General features: G+C 39.7%; 1 protein-coding gene across 4 annotated transcripts; it reads left to right on the top strand.

Moving 5' to 3' along the window:
• Positions 1-1,970: 1,970 nt before the first annotated feature.
• wu:fl23c11 (interleukin-17 receptor C) lies at positions 1,971-17,211 on the top strand. Of its 4 annotated transcripts, XM_027167181.2 has the most exons (18): positions 1,971-2,051; positions 2,229-2,300; positions 2,415-2,504; positions 5,514-5,793; positions 9,431-9,458; positions 10,625-10,753; positions 10,908-11,092; positions 11,761-11,869; positions 11,980-12,015; positions 12,130-12,269; positions 12,359-12,412; positions 13,132-13,186; positions 13,316-13,569; positions 13,810-13,863; positions 13,958-14,009; positions 15,027-15,122; positions 15,200-15,241; positions 15,397-17,211. In XM_027167181.2, the coding sequence occupies exons 4-18, from the start codon at positions 5,683-5,685 to the stop codon at positions 16,158-16,160; spliced, it is 2,109 nt and encodes a 702-aa protein (XP_027022982.1). In that variant the 5' UTR covers positions 1,971-2,051; positions 2,229-2,300; positions 2,415-2,504; positions 5,514-5,682; the 3' UTR covers positions 16,161-17,211. The 4 variants fall into 4 exon arrangements, with proteins under 4 accessions (XP_027022982.1, XP_047655861.1, XP_047655863.1 ...); XM_047799905.1 differs by lacking the exon at positions 1,971-2,051 and having other exon boundaries at positions 2,058-2,300; XM_047799907.1 differs by lacking the exon at positions 1,971-2,051 and having other exon boundaries at positions 2,058-2,300; positions 15,203-15,241.
• The last annotated feature ends 44 nt before the right edge of the window (positions 17,212-17,255 follow it).

Below are 17,255 nucleotides of genomic sequence, written 5' to 3' on the forward strand. Positions count from 1 at the left end.
CACCTAATACTATGCCATATGCAAATAATCAGTATAATGACATGGCATTATAGCATTTGATGTCTCTATCTATTTCAGGTCTAAGTTTAAATTTCAGTCTTGACTGTTTTTCTGTTCAGCTATTTGTTAATATTCACTCAGTTGCCAGGTTATTATGTATATCATATAAGTGCACGTTGCAGATTTTGGATTGGAACTGTAGTCCAATGATCCAATAAGAAAATATCTTATCGTTGGCGAAGGTTGCTAAGGTATGTTCCTATCTGCCAATGGAAGTGTTTTAGGGACACCTGATAACACATGGAACTGTACCTTATAAAATGTCCAACACAGAACTAAATTGTAAAATTTCATAGGTTTCTAATAGTAAATGTCCTGGTTTCCGTATCAGATGCACTAGTATTCATTATACTAGTGTCTCTAAAGAGATTTGGGTAGGTATAATATAATAGATATAATATAATAGACAAAAATAGGGTTTAGCTTCATCAAAGGTTCAGATGGGATTTTGCAACTTAACTGTTAATGCTTTGAAGCATGGTTTTCTTCCCAAACATAATTTGTTTAATCATTTACAAGACTGTCTTTAACCTCTTTTTGATGACATGATTAGCATAAAATTGATTTGAATAACATTACATATCCCACCTCACAACAGCAGCAACAGTGGTACTTTTCCTCATAGGATTACAATCTCTGTCACATTTTCAAGCAACGGCTGAAGAATTATGCAAATCATCTCATAGACTGTGGTCAAAATGTTATAAAGGTTTTGCAACTAGGTGTATTGTGTATTTGCCTAAGCTCACCCATAAAATAGTCAACTTGTCTAAGTCTGTCATGTGATTTAAAGATATAATTAGGACCCTGAACAATTTTGCATGTGGTGTCAAGTATGAGACATTTATTTACAATGCTTGTTTGTGTTCTGTTGGTAGAAAATAATGTCTGATAGGAGAGTGGTAATTAAAAAAAACAAAAACATTATTAAACATTTACAATCAACTATAGAATTATACAATGAACAAAATGAATATATAGGGAATATTACATTATATTAAGTTTATATAATGAATGTATAAAACTGTAAATGGAAAAGTGTGTGTGTGTGTGTGTGTGTGTGTGTGTGTGTGTGTGTGTGTGTGTGTGTGTGTGTGTGAGAGAGAGAGAGAGTTAGTTAGTTAGTTAGTTAGTTAGTTAGTTAGTTAGTTAGTTAGTTAGTTAGTTAGTTAATCAGAATTTTATGTATTTCTATGGGCTTGGTGTAGGTGCAGGGTTTCATTGCATCAAGCAGGAGCCACACTTTATTCCACCTGTCTCATGGAGTATCAGATGTGACAACTGAAGGCCTTTCAGTATGTTTTTTTCTCCTGGCAAAATGTTATCAGCTATAGAAATGTAAGTTTTAGATTTTGCTGACCTTTTACTACTGGAAATAAATTATGTATTTTTCCACCCATACAAAAATAGTTGTTTTATAAGAAATAAACTCTGTATATTTATTACTACAAATAAATACAAATGGGTTCTTTACACACATGCACACATGAACACATATGGTGGACATATGACACATGTCTGCATGTCAGTGCTTTTATTCTCAATCTCACTGATGCCATTAAATACATTTTCTCCTACTCTTGTCATGGATGTCTCCATGTATCTAGATAAGCTATTGTGCTTATTGGTTATGTTTGCACATGACTGATGTTCATATGTGTTCATATGTGTTCATATGTCTTATATTAAAACTCCCTTCTTGTTTAAGAAGTGCATCAACAGTTTTGAACTGTATTATATTTGTTGTAGTATGAAAACCAATTCAATGTGTAGCTTTTGTATTTGCTTTGACTCAAGATATTTAGGTAAGCTTCTTCTAATATTTTAACACTTAAGGCCTCATGAGTAGGATTGCGGTTAGAAGTAAAACAAAGTGACTATGTGTAAGAATGGTGTCGCCTCACAGGTTTAGTGGGTCACAAGTTTGTCGCCGTTAGTTAACACACCTGCCCTTGGCCCCGCCCCCTGCGCGTGCTCGTCACCTCAGAGAGGTAGGTGGGAGCCAGAGTCCACGAAGGCTAACAGCTTTTAGCTGACTTTGTAACTTATACCTGATTCTAAATGTTTTAGACAGCAGACTTATAGCATTTTTTTTATTTTGAAGGCGCTATATATTTAATTCTGAGCCAATATATTTATACACATACCTTTATCGTTTATTTTTCTAGCCTTCATTTGACATTTCAGGAGCACTGAACCTGGGTGTAGCACTGAAGCTGTCAGACACCAGCGACACCACAGTAAGAGCTTTACTTTACTCTATGGTACTTTATGTAAGCTTAGCTTTATTACAACGTATTAACGTCATGTAGTTTAGCATCTGTATAATGGGTAATTTTCCGTTTGTATTTCAGCTTGTTTCGTGACATGGAAGTTGTGAAATAACGAACTAGACGAACCTGAGTGATTTAACAACAGCAAAAACAGCAGCTCTGTCAATAGCGGTAAATATCTTCGTGTGTACCGTTTACTACTGTGAGAGAGAGGGGGGGGAGAGTGTGTGTGTGTGAGAGAGAGAGGGGGGGAGGGGGGGATGGAGGGGGAGGGGGGAGAGAGAGTGGGGGGATAGAGAGGGGAGGGAGGGAGGAAGGAAGAGAGAGGAGAGAGAGGGGGGATAGGGAGGGGGGGAGAGAGGAGAGAGGGGGAGGGGAGAGAAAGGACAGGAGAAAGAGAGAGGGGATAGAGAGGAGAGGGGATAGAGAGGAGAGGGGGGAGGGGGGAGAGACAGGGGAGAGAGAGAGAGAGAGAGAGAGAGAGAAAGCCAGAGAGAGTGAGAGACGAGAGAGTAAGACGGGCGAGAAGAATACGTAGGGCGCGTGCCCACACAGGGGTGGTCAATCAACGCGGAGGGGGAGGGGGGGAGAGAGGGAGGGGGAGGGCGGGGGAGAGGGAGGAGAGGGGAGAGGGGAGGGGGAAGAGCAGACGGGGAAGGGGGCAGGAGGGACGGAGACGAGGGGAGGGGGTAGGGGGGAGGGGAGAGAGGGGGGAGAGAAAGGAGGGGGCGAGGAGAGAGAGAGAGAGAGAGAGACCGGGAGAGGGAAGGAGAGAGGAGAGGGGGGGAGAGCGTGACCGTCCACCGGCGGGGAGACCGAGGGGGAGAAGAAAGAGGAGAAAGAGAGAGAGAGATGAGAGAGAGGGGAGAGATCGACGAGAGTCGAATGAGCAGGGGCAGCGGAGAGACAAGGCGAGAAGCGAGAGGGAGGGAACAGTAAGAAGCAGGCCTCGGAGAGAGAGAGATGCGGGGGAACTCCGAGAGGACGGGCGGGAGAGAAGGAGGCGAGAAGGGACCTTGGATAGGGAGACAGAGGAAGGAGAGGAGGGACGAGGTGGCGACGCCGGACGAGCAGGATGGGTAGGAGATTCGAGGACGAGGTGGGAGAGGGGGAGAGCAAGCCAACCCCCGAGAGGAAGTGTCGGAGCCGCGGGCATGGACAGCAGGCTGAGTTGAAAAGAGTGAGAGTAGACTCGAGAGGACCTACCCGGGATGAGGGAAGAGAGAAACAGCATCTGCACTGGCAAGACACAGGAACAAGAGACGTAGGACAGGTGAGGAAAGAACCCGTGAGCGAGACGTGAGAGAGATCCCACAGATCAGAGAGTAGTAGAACTTGGGCGAGAGAGAGGCCTGACGGAGAAAGTGAGACGAGCCCGCTCTCGACGAGAGTCGGAATGTAGAGATCGCGAGAGAGACGCGAGGCAGCCAGCCCCGCGACGCACGAGAAGCGAGACTGAGAGAGATGATCGAGAGATAGCGACGACTAGACGCAGAAGGGGGCCGATAGAGGAGAGGAGAAAGAACGAGAGAGGGTCGGGGAGTAGACGAGGAGAGACTCGAGCACAGAATGAAGACGAGAGGAGAAGAGTTGGTAGAGGAGAGGAGAGGGAGGGGGAGAGAGGGGAGGCGGGAGGGGTGAGATGAGGGTGAGACGAGAGAGGGACAGGGGGAGGGGGGGGAATCGGTGAGGAGAGAGGGGAGGGAGGGGGGAGGGGAGAAGCAGGTCCTAGAGAGGGGGGAGAGAGAGAGGTGGGAGAGAAAGGGGAAAGGATGACGAGGAGAGAAGACGGAGAGAGAGAGAGGAAAGACGAGAGAGAGGGAGGGAGAGAGGGGAGGGAGGGAGAGAGAGAGGGGGAGGGGGAAGAGAAAGGGAGAAAAGGAGAGAGAGCAGAGAAGAGAGGAGAGGAGAGACTGAGAGAGGACGAGAGGGAGAGAGAGGGGGGGGATGAGGGGAGAGACAGCGATGAGAGGTAGGGGGGAGAGAGGATAGCTGAGCGGGGAGAAGGAGATGTGACATGCGAGAGAGGGGGGGGGGAAGAGGGAGGGGGAGGGGTGAGAGGAGGGAGAAGAAGAAGAGAAGGGAGGGGGGAGAGGGGATGAGGGGAGAAAGATGAAGACAGGGAGGGGGAGAGACAGGGGAGAAAGAGAGAGAGTGAGAGAGGGGATAGAGAGGAGAGAGAGAGGGGGGAGAGAGGAGAGAGGGGGGAGAGACAGGGGAGAGAGAGAGAGAGAGAGAGAGAGAGAGGGATAGAGAGGGGGGGATTTAAGAGAGGGAAAGAGAGAGCGAGAGAGGGGGGGAAGAGAGAGAGGAGAGAGGCGGGAGGGGGGAGAGGGAGAGGAAAGGGAAAGAAAGAAGAGAGAGAGAGAGTGAGAGAGGGGATAGAGAGGAGAGAGAGAGGGGGGAGAGAGGAGATAGGCGAGGGGGGAGAGACAGGGGAGAGAGAGAGAGGGGATAGAGAGGGGATAGAGAGGAGAGAGAGGGGGGAGGGGAGGGGAGGGGAGGGGGAGGGGGGAGAGAGTGAGGGGATAGAGAGGGAGGGGAGAGAGAGGGAGAGAGAGGGGGGGAGAGAGGGGAGGAAGGGCGAGAGAAAGGGAGGGGGAGAGAGGGGATGGGGAGTGGGCGAGTGGGGAGTGGGGAGAGAGGCGAGGGGATGGGAGAGAGAGAGGGAGGGGGAGAGGCCGGAGAGAGAGAGGGGAGGGGGAGAGAGGAGAGAGAGAGAGAGAGAGAGAGAGAGAGAGAGAGAGAGAGAGAGAGAGAGAGAGAATTTATGATTTCTGTAGCTGTATGGCAAATTATGTCATTCCATAACTCAAAAGGAAGAAATGCATAAGTGAAAGCAATGAATTAGTTAGTGGGCAAGTCATTATAGCATAACATACTACTACTACTACCAATAATAATAATAATAATAATAATAATAATAATAATAATAATAATAATAATAATAATGGCCTGAAATAAACCTTTTCTATGATAATTAGGCAGTGTGGTGAAGACTACATCCAGGGACATCATTAAGACTTTTGAGGCATCCAGTGTTGGACAGTTTTTTCTTTTACAGTTTTCCCAACTTCTTCACTCAATACATTTCACCCCCCCCCACTGTCTGTCTGTCTGTCTGTCTGTCTCTCTCTCTCTCTCTCTCTCTCTCTCTCTCTCTCTCTCTCTTTGAGTCAGTTTCAGGTATCAACTGAAATGTCATGTGACATGTCCTGTCCACTCGTATGCTTGTCATGACGTCGCTGTCATCAGGGAGGTGAAGAAGAATACATGTAGACATGTAGCTTGTTTTCCGCTGCTTAACACACTGTCTCAGCTTCAGCTCTGTTATCACCGGTGACTCATCATGATGCTGTCCACACTGCATCTCGCGCTGGTCTTCTGGAGCACACTTATTTACACACAAAGCCTTGAGCTCTTCGACTTCTCCAAGGACGATGCGCTCACCTGCAGCAAGGTATAGTGTTTTTTTTGTTTGTTTGTTTTTTATAATTGTTTCTAGAAATTTGACATTAAATTGAATTTGGTAAAAAGTCATTCAGAAATGTATTACATTGCGATACTATTTACATCTCAAAATTTAAAAGAAATATAATATATTGTGAAAATATTTCTTTATTCTAATATAATCTAGTCTAATTTTGCTAAACTATATTTAGTGGTTATTAATACTGTTTATAAATGTAGTTATCATTTATTATTAATATAATAAACTGAATTAGTCAAGATTCATTTAATATAATAAGTAAATTATACAAATAACAAATATAGTAATAATAATAATAATAATAATAACAACAACAACAACAAAAGCTATACTTAAGGTGGATTTAAAAAATGAGGTAGCCTTGCAGTCACTTAATGTAATCAATGTCCTGATATGTTGAAAGGAGCAAAATGTTGCACATTTCCAGCATAGTAAGATAACACAAAGACAATGTACAGTACTAATATAGAGATGTTGACTTTAAAACAAAAAAGTATAAATGACAGACGAATGACAGAGAAATGTAATGGTGTTTGGGCTTCTGTGTATCTGTACTGAAATTTGACATAGAACTCTAAATTCATGGTGTGTAAAAGCACAATGGGATTCTAAAATGTATTTATTTGTACTTTAACACAATCAAAGGGTTTCCACTCAGTAGCTGTTCAATTCAGTTTTATAGTTATTCTCATTCTGTAGACTCTTGGAACTCACCACACATTTAGACCTTTTATATTTGGTTCTATGTTTTGAACTATTTTTTTTTTAGATTTAGGAGGAAAAACATGCCGTGTTTGTTTGGATCAAAGACCAGACATTCAGATCTCCGTCTATGATAAAAAAGAAACGGCTCGTGCTAAACAAGTGTCTCCCTTTTAACCCAAAGATTTGACCTCTTTTTTGTTGAACCATCTTTGTTTTTGTGCTTGTGCATGTGCGTGTGTAAATCTAATCACATGCAAAGCATCTAGGAAATAATAACAAATAATTTTCATGTACATGACATAAAGTAGTGTTTTTCCCACTTTACATAAGCAGACCAAAACATGCACACACTGTGTATAAATAGGGTATTTGTACTCTATTAAAACAGAAGAACAAACAGCCTCACATCTTATAACATGTAGAAATTGTTTACAGCAATGAATAGATCTGGTTTTAAAACTCTAGCTTCCTGTGGGAAGCAAAATAGATTTTTTAAGAGTCTATTTACTACTGAAGAAGTTAATTTAATACAGTCTTCATGTTATGCTTCATTGTCTGAACCTGTCACTTGGCATTAGCTGCAGAAATGCACTATAACACTTACATATAACTCGGGTAGCTGATTTAAACTCGTACATTTCTCATTAGGTGACGTCTTATAGCAAACAGGTACACAATGCTGCGCTCCTGAATAAGGATACACAAGATGAAGTCATCCCTTTTGGTTATTTATGAGCCAAGCCAGCCATGACACCCAATGCTAAGGCTCCTGTGTGTCGTATCTATGGTGACGGTGATGGATTACCGTCTGGAAGAAGAGGCGTGTGGACAGGGCAGAGGCAGTTTTGTTTGTAACTTATGAGCTTTCTCTTTTGTGTGAGAAGATGCTGGGGTCGATGTGATGTATCTACATCCTAATATTGTGAAATATTGCAGGATGGATTGACATCTAATGTCTTAGAGCATTCTTTCGTTATTTTTTTGTTGTTGCTGGAAATGGAGCAACCATGCGCTTATCTGTTTTCCTAATCGTTTAATCTGGCTTGAGTCAAACAGACAAATTAATTACTTACTAAATGTAAAACTGACTTTATTCAGCACAAACATATGACTGATTTTTAAAAGTATTTCTGGCGCATAAATGATGTACGGTCATTGTGGCCCGAGATAAACAAAATACATATGAAACAAAATGGTAACTCTAATCTCTCTCACATGAACATGAGTTATTTACACTTGTACCTTTGCACACACACCTTTGTCAGGAGGATCCAAGCTAGTGAGATATGTTGCCTCCCTATTTACATACACAGTGTTTTTATTGATAACAGTTGAGATAGAGATAAGATATATTTGTTATTTAAAGTTAGATCTTACACTTGAATTGTTGTGATCTTTAAAATGATATATAGCCTGTTGCTAAGGACCGTTCAATAAAGAGAACCAGTATGTAAATCATGGCAGAAGCTGTAGTGCTCTCTAGCATGCTAGTATAGTTAGCTAAGTCCTCTTGGGTGTGTTGTCAGTGTGTTATGCTTACTTTCTTACTCATTGAGTTGTGTACATATTAGCTGGAAATTAGTTGGAAAATCTTTAATGAAGCATGTAAGGTATAAGTTTGTTTATAGTGAGGATCATCATATCAAAGACAAATTTAATGTTTAGTGGTTTAGCACATTCTGTATCCTACTGAGCTCTCAAATGTGGCTAACATATTGTCGGATATATCAATGTAAAACAAATGTCTGGGGCCACAACTGCAAGCCATATGTCAAGCTTCACTTTATAGGATTTAACACTGTCACAATGTAAGCCAGGGCCTCATTTCGGGTTATGTTCAGAGGCCTCTATACATTTGTAGTTAAGGTATTAGTAACTTAGGATGTTGTATAATTCTTACAGGATCTTATCTTTATTTAGTCACCTTTATGGGAGACTCTTAGCACCAGCTCTTCGCTCTGTGAGATATGTGAGGCCAGGCACATGCGTCATTTTGAACTGCTGTTCATACATCCCAGGGCAACATACTGTAACACACACAGAGGAAAGTACTGTCTGGCTTCTTCTGAATGCACAAACTCACAGATGCACACAAATATTAACTAGTATTGCTGTGATTGACAGGGGAAAGAACACAGGCTTGGTTAATCAATTAGCTCCCAGTCACGGATGGCTGTGGAATTTTCTAGATTTGAATGCGAAATCTGTGAACTTTAGGCCGAACGCCAAAACAGGAAAATACAATATTAGATCAGCTTTCATGTCAGGCCCTAAAGTGTGTGTGTGTGTGTATGATCTGCACAGGTGTTCTGTACACAAATGAATGAACACGCATGGATAAATAAATAAACAATGCTGTATTTATTATATATTATATTTACAACCACCCCAGGGTGTTCCTGCTCCCTAAGATACTTTCACACCTGTTTCTCACGTCCTGTTTCAGTCTCTTCAGGGTATTTTTACTGGTATCTGGTTTTGGCCTTCCTGATATGCCTGTTATTTTGTTCGTCTCTTTTAAATTTGTCATTGTAAATATCGCCTACTGTAGGTTGAGTTATGTTGTCCAAATGATGCCAATTCACCACTAAAAAAGCATTTCTGCATATATATATATACGTGTATATATATATATATATATATAAGTATATATATATATATATATATATATATATATATATATATATACACGTGTGTGTATATATATATATATATACGTGTGTATATATATATATATATATATATATATATATATATATATATATATATATATATATATATATATATATATATATATATGCATGCATGTATACAATAATTAATTCTATGTTAAATGTTGAAAATGATGAATGTATTTGCGACATCCTGATCTGTAATTCCTATCTCTTGTGCTTTTTGACAGGGTCTTAATGATTGTGACATAAAACCAGGTAAGAATTCATGCAGTATATTTTAATCATAGCAGCCCTTATTCATCATGGTTTAGTAGAAATTAGCTACCCTTATTTTTAGTACTATGAAGTGCTCGTGTCTTACGTTTTAGCCAATAAAGGTGTTTCTAAAACGGCAAAGGTTGCTTGAATAATTTATAAGGTTAAATAATAGCAGTGTTAGCACAGTTTCAGGAGAGGTAGGGATCCATGAAGCTTCCTTAGTTTTTCACTACATTTATTATATCATGTAGATATATAGAGACAGCTGTGTTTGTGTTTATGATGCTCTTTATGCTATTTCCTGCTGTCAAAATCAGATGGAAAAATGAACAGTTTTCCAACTTTACTTGCATTTCATGTGCATTTATAGTTTTTTGTTTTTATTATTGAAACTCAAACAGCTCAAGAGTTAACCGACGTCAGATGTAATTAAGGTATAAATAATAAATATAGGTGAGCCAAGTTTCCATCATGAAACATGTGCAGCTCTCAGGTGTTGGAAAGATGCCATACAGTGCCAAGCTTCGCAAAAGCTCTTTCGTCATTGACTTTTATCGGTGACTGAAATCACATATAGAAACTGAAATTTAAATACAAAAACAGCAAAAGAATCAATGCAAAACATTTAAAATGAATGAAATCCCCCTGGCATTTTTTTTTCCATACAAAAAATAAAACTCACTCATGTGGTTTATTAGCTGAAGGCTCCATATTCATTTCTTCAGCCTAGTGCAGGTTGTTCAAATTTGAAGCTTAACTTTCCACACACTCTGATCGGATCATGGGTTTTGATTGTACTGATAAACGAACATGCTCATTTTTATGAGTTGTGAATATAAAACTTGATGAATAATGCCCATCGTATATATATAACAATTAAGCCATATATACATCAAAGTGTAAAGCTTCAAGGGGAATTTACAGCTACATGTATTTAGAGTGAAATTTTTACTTCACTTTACTAAACAGGAACTTGACTGATAAATGTAAATCAACTGTCTGAAAATAAATACGTCTAGTAAACCATAGTTACTGGTGCTGTTTTAAAGTAGACCTTGTCTAATTCTTGGTAGTTTATTTATATAGATTTATTTGACCAGAAGTCAAAGTGAAAATGAACGCTCTGCCATTTTTGCTGTGTCATGTTCTTTCTTTTTTACTAGGTGATATATGTCTTTATCCCGATGACAGAGTTTTTGTGAGTGGTCTTTCTGTTGATGCGCTCTTGTGCATCAGTCATCAAGGCTTAATCCGTCCATGCTTAAGAATTGGGATTAACATTACAGCTACAGGTACCTTGACACTGAGATATTTAAAAAATGCAGTTGTTGCATTTCCGTGTACTCAATGGCTCAGTCCGAGCTATTTAATTTTTGTAGATTTTTGTCTAGAAGAATATAAAAATGCTATTTTTTAAGTGTATAGGTTTTCTCTGTTTTACTTCAGGAGTCCATGGGGAAGTAGCTCTGTCTGGAGAAGATGGCTATAATGACAGTGAAAACGGGGCAAAGGAGCTTGGAAGTGGCCTGGAATTACCTTTGTCTGTTCAAGTGTGTTACCAGGCCTCAGACTTCTCAGGTTCAAAAGAGCTCACTTTCACACTGGCCTCCATATATGACCAGGCAGCACAGGTAACTTTGTGTTAAGCTGTGTTACCCCTTTCCGCCCCTGTTTTTACTGGTTAGATGCATCATAGACACGTACATGTATCTCATACACATTGCACTGCACAAATGTAGTAGCATTATTTGTGATTATTTGCTGTAAAACAAGATCTTTGTAGAAGTAGCGTATTCTAAATTTATTCCAATTTGGAATAAAGAAAACAACATTACCCTGCTATCCCTGTCATCAACTGTCCCAAAAATGAACATGGGCCTTAATTGGTCTGTATTAACACATGCTGTAGTTCCTAGTTTTGACTGCTCCATGTTCCATGTTCCATTCAGTTAACTGAGTTCATTATTTGGGAAGATGAGCAAGTCTCTAGAATGCTGGCTGTCGATTAGCAACATGCTTTTAATCATTGTTGGTCATTCAAAAGAGGTAATTAGTATTTCAATATAGTATTTCAATTAGTATTATAATATAAAAATATAATTAGTGATTGAGGACATTATGAGAACCTTTGTTGAATGGCTGTTTATATATGGTGGGTGTCTGCTTCATCTGTCCCTCATGGTTAAGCCACTACTGTGATTATAGTATTGGATATTTTTATTATTATGAATAATTAGGAGGAAAGGAGCCTCAGAAAAGTGCCTCATGAACGTGTGTTGTGTATGTAATTGCACTGCAGATGTGGATGTCATTGATAGTAATGCTGAGGAATACTGATTTTGGCAGTTTAGTCACAGTCTTCTCTTCAAAAGTCAACTTCACAATCAATGTGCCTGCAATAGACAAAGGTGATTTCACCCCCCCCCCCACACACACACACTCACCGTCAGTTTTAATCATAAGTTTAATCATCAACTTGACTATACCTTTGTACACAGTATATGTTTTTCTGTTTCAGTTTGTTCACAAGGTCTGGCCATTGCACAGTGTAAAGGTGAGTTAAGGTCAAAACTTCAGCTTTCACATTTTTTTTGGTTTTAAAGTTTTTATTTATCTGCAATAGATTTGTATGTTTCTGAAGTATTTCTATCACTACTTTGTTTCCCAGTACCCATTCTGTATCCAGAAATCAACCACAAAACAGGAATGGCAGAACTACGTGTGGGTGATCTAGCCAATGATGAAGCTCGTGACCTGAAGGCTTGCCAGAGGATGGAGGAAGATGGAACATGTTCAGGTCTAGAATGGGTGTGTAGAAACAGAGCAAGAGAGAGAGAGAGAGAGATTTATATATACCACCATACTCATACTACCTTTATTCTTTTTTTGAATACAAGGAGAATCCACTGATGATTCCAATGAGCTCTGTCGCCCCCTGTCTCTGCTTTCAGGTATTAACATTTATTTATTTATTTACTTACTTGTTTACTTACTTACTTGTTTACTTACTTACTTGTTTACTTACTTACTTATTTATTTTATTATATACTTATTCCTAAAAATATTACGTTAAATATTTCAATACAAAATTTGACACTTAAATTAAGGAATACATAAGTATTTATTCATATATTGACTCAACACTTTCCACAGATGCAGTGTGTTATCTTAGATTAGATTTGATTTAATTTCCTATTACTGTCAAATAAAAAAAAATACTGTAAAGTACATGTTCTTCTCTAATGATTTCTCTAATGGTAGTTGGGGAGGGTTGAACGCTTATTGTTATTAAATGCAACTCGGTTGATTCTAATCTTAAATGCTGGAAATATTGTTTGTTGAAATGGTACAATCTTTTATTTATGCAGACTTTAGGTTTTACATTCAAGTTTGTGCTATTAGATAAAATAGTTTAAATACGAGCAAAGGTTCTGTAATAAACTATGTATTGAATGATATGTAAATCATTTCATTAACTTACCTTTGCCAGTATTTTACTTGCAACTGGCAGGTTTTTGGCCACTCCTGAAAAAACTCCTGCACAGTACTCCATATAGAAGTATTGTATGATAAACCGTAATTGATCTAGAGAAAGAAGAATAAGGGATAGATGACTCAGTTTCAGTTCTTAAAAATGAATTTAATGGACTATTTTGTATTTTCTGCTCAGCTTTGGTGGATGAATGGACCTCGAAAGACATTTTGCCCATTTCTTAACAAGACAGGTGTGGTAGACAATTCCAATGCTGTAAGACTATTAAAAAGCAATTATGACTGAAAAAAAAACCCTAAAATTAAAATTCATGCTGAAGCGGAAAAAATAATGTTTCTCTCTCTTGTTTTTCTTCTCTCAGTTCTCTCTGTCTCTAATGTATCTGTGTCTGTGGTGGAGTCTTTGACTTACGATAGTGGAACGGTTAGTAACAACACTGCACTTGTTTGGAACGTCACTGCCCCCTGCAGACTGGAGGCTGACATTCATCTCTGCAAGAAAACCTCAGGTTCCAACAAAGACTGCCATGTAACAGATGATCTTAGGAACAGCAGGCATCATATTCACAGGCATCAGCCTCCAAAATGGAACTTTTGTAGTAATACGCAGCACTGGGTAGGATATATCTATTTTAATCTTAAAATCTTTGTTATATGAAAGAGAAATTTTGTTAGATGAAGTTGTGTCTGAAATATTTAGAAACGTTTCATTTTTAAATGACATATTTTAGCATGTACTCATTTTGCTCAGTCACGTGCAAATCCCCTGATGTGATGGCTACCCTGATAATGTCCATTATATCAAATAAATAATAATAATTTATTGACCTCATTCATTCTTTATTTCCGTCAAAAGCAATTACAGGGCCAGTTTGTTCAAGTGGAACGTCACCCTTCACTCTGTGTGCAGGTACATGATGTTCATGTTTGCATGTATGTGATGTATAAATGTTCTTCAGGCATACTCTCCTACTGCTACAAAAGCGTTTACTCACTTTCTCTAGATAAAGATTACGGGAATTGAAGGCCATTTTGACCCTGTCTGCCCTTTTGAAAGTAAGTACCCACTGTTTATTTATTGAATTTTTTGTTTTCATTTTGAACATTGTGTAATTCTTACAGATACAGTTCCATCTCAGCCCTCTTTTCACATCAGCTTTATAGCATTTCTATTGTGACATGCTTATTATTTCGCTTTAACTTATGCAAGTTAAGCATGCATAGTCTGAGGGGTCTAAAATCAACTCCTTACTTACTCCTTTACTATTTATTATACGGTATAGACTTTCTCTATAGCAGTATAGGAGACACTGGACTGATTTCCGACAACACTGTAGACATATATCTATTCAAATCACACTTCCATATGAGTGAACTCGATTTGAATTCCCCTATTCACTGTGTTGACTGTGATTTACACTTTATAACGATACTCACTCAAGCCCAGCTGCTAGCCAACATGGTTTACTAGGAAAAAAACCCCAAAAACATTAAAATGTTTTTAATCATTGTTCTAGTATCTCAGGTCACATAATATGTGAGCTGTGTTGTTATTATAGCTGGCATAAGCTGAATTGAATTTCCAGAAAGAAGCTTTACAGAAATCTGTAAGAAATATCGAGAGAATCCAGACAAACTGAACCCAGACATTTCTGGATGACATCTGACGGAATAGAAATCATTCATGTAAAGGGTTATGGAAGTGTAAAAGACTAACTGTTGAAAGATTTGTTATGAGTATTTTGTGCAAAAGTCCGGAGAAGGAAAGTGTCTATGACTGCAGCAGATAATGTACAGTAGATACACGTCTGCATTATACAGATGAGATCATTCACTGATGCACGGGCAGAGAACAGCAGAGAAAAGAGACTCTGGTGTATAATGTTCTGATGTGCTGCTTTCACAGATACACCATAATAGAGAGACAGAACAGATTACTATATTGCTCTTCATGCACTGGTCTAAAAAGATGTGCATGTGAACACTGTAATGAGGGATGCTTTTGATATATTCCTGAATAAGAGTGTAACTCTAAAGGTGACTTTCATACACTGTCACTGTCTCTCTTTCCAGCTCCCAGAACACACTGGAGTTTGTTTCTGTTGGTATCCGTGCTTGTCATGTGTCTGGCAGTTTTGGGAGCTTATGTTCTCCAGGGATTACTCAAAGGTAAGCACATAGATACAAATTCATAAATGCAACTTCACACAGAGTATTTGTTTGAGCATTAAAATACATATCATCAGCAGGTTGGATATTCAAATGGCTAAAAATGGATAGCACCAGCAGTAAGTACTCTGTCAATATTAGCACATCACCTCTTCCCTTGTATTCTACTCAATGTGAAATCTAATCATGTTCCAACTTTCCTCTCTCTCTCTCTCTCTCTCTCTCTCTCTCTCTCTCTCTCTCTCTCTCTCTCTCTCTCTCTCTCTCTCTCCAGGTAGTGTAGGAAATGGTCAGGTGGTGCTGCTGTACCCTCCGGATGCTGACAGTGCTGTTGCAGTGCTAGTGTGTCATCTAGGTTCAGCTCTCTCCTCACTGGGATTCGGCGTCTCTTTGGAGTTGTGGAGCCGCAAGGAGTTGAATGCACTCGGCCCCGTCCCCTGGTTGCACTCACGTCTTCACCGCATGCAGTGCCATGGTGGCAAAGTGGTGCTCGTGCTCACCCATGCCGCTTGGGCGCGAGCAGAGGATTGGTCTCGAAGCAGAGGAGAGAAGACAGAGCGGCGAGAAAACTACTCTGATGTTTTCGGTGCCTCGCTCAGCTGCATTCTTGCCGACTACCTGCAGGGCCGTGCCGGTGAACGCTTTGCCCTGGTACAGTTTGAGACACAACCGGCCGTGCCCCCGAATGAAAAGGGATCCATGCCTGAGCTTTTTCGTGGTCTTCCTCTTTTCAGTCTGCCCTCTCAGAGCTTGGGATTTCTGACTGAGATTACTCATGGAGCTCAGAAAGGACAAAAAGAAAACAAAAGAGCTGAGAGCCGAAGAACAAGGGCCAGTGTTTTGAGAGCAGGAGCACGGATCTTAGCAGGAACGCTGCGAGAGCTAACAGGGGAAGCAGGATACAAGTTAACGGAGGTTTCTCAGGATTGCATAGGATTGGAGAAAGATGATCCATGGGTCACTATACCTCTAACGCTAGAGCACTTGACTCCACCTGCTAGTCCAGAGTTACACAGTGACAACAGCACTGTCAATTGATTTCCTGTAAATGAGTTGGAAAATCATTGAAGTGCATAAGACATTGTTTTGTTTTAACTCTGATGTACAGTTTAAAACTAAGCAAATCAGTGTCCCAATGAGCCAGGCCATGATTTGACTCGTTAGCAGTACAATACAAGAGTTACTATCATGCAGAGTTTTGCAGTTCTCCCTGTGTTTGTGTCTATTTCGTCCAGGGTTTCCAGTTTTCTACCTCAGTTTCCAGTTGCCCCTAGGTGTGAATGTGTGTGAATGTGTACTGTGAAGGATGGCATTCACCTTATCCAGGGGGAATCTGAATCCCTCATAACTCTGACCATGGTAAAGCGATCACTGAAGATGAATGAAAAAATACCATATTTTTTATACTCAGTACTGTAGGAAGAGGAGATTAAAATGTAATTGTCATTTGGTGCACACTGTAGCTCTTGGGTGGTATTTAGAGGAGTTCCTGTACAATCTGGTTGCTTCACCAGATTGTACAGGTTGAATATCGCTACATTCAAATCTAACCAAACTAAAACTAGACATGAAATGGCCAATGGAAAGACAGGTTTCTTTCTTTCTTTTTTCTTTCTTTCTTTCAAAGATTGTTGATATGGCTTGTACCTGTGATGATCTATGCCGTATTCGTCCATCAGAACGATTTAACAATTTATGTTAAATAAAATAAAAATTGTGATTTACTATGAAATCAGACAGGTATTGGCTCAACAGGACATCAGTTGCTAAGCAGTAACCAGAGCACTAGGTTAAAACACTACCAGAATATAATCTGGAATCTTCTGTGTAACAACAGCCAGTCGTGATACAGAAATTTCATTTACATCAGACATAGAATAAATGATTTTTCTTTTTTCTTTTTTGTATGCTTTTCTTATCTGTCCTGTTTGTAAATAGTAATCCAGTGTGTAATGGGTGTTGCATTTGTGTGTCTTTCAAATGTTTTTCTTTTGTTTTTGTTTTTTTTCCAGATTACTCCAAAGTGCCTTCTGTTTACCTCAAATAAATAAATAAATAAATAAATAAATAAATAAATAAATAAATAAAACTGAATTGAATTGAATTTCTTGCACAGCCTTTCATTGTGGTACA

This window comes from Tachysurus fulvidraco, chromosome 14 (assembly GCF_022655615.1).
Source record: "Tachysurus fulvidraco isolate hzauxx_2018 chromosome 14, HZAU_PFXX_2.0, whole genome shotgun sequence".
NCBI lineage: Eukaryota > Metazoa > Chordata > Actinopteri > Siluriformes > Bagridae > Tachysurus > Tachysurus fulvidraco.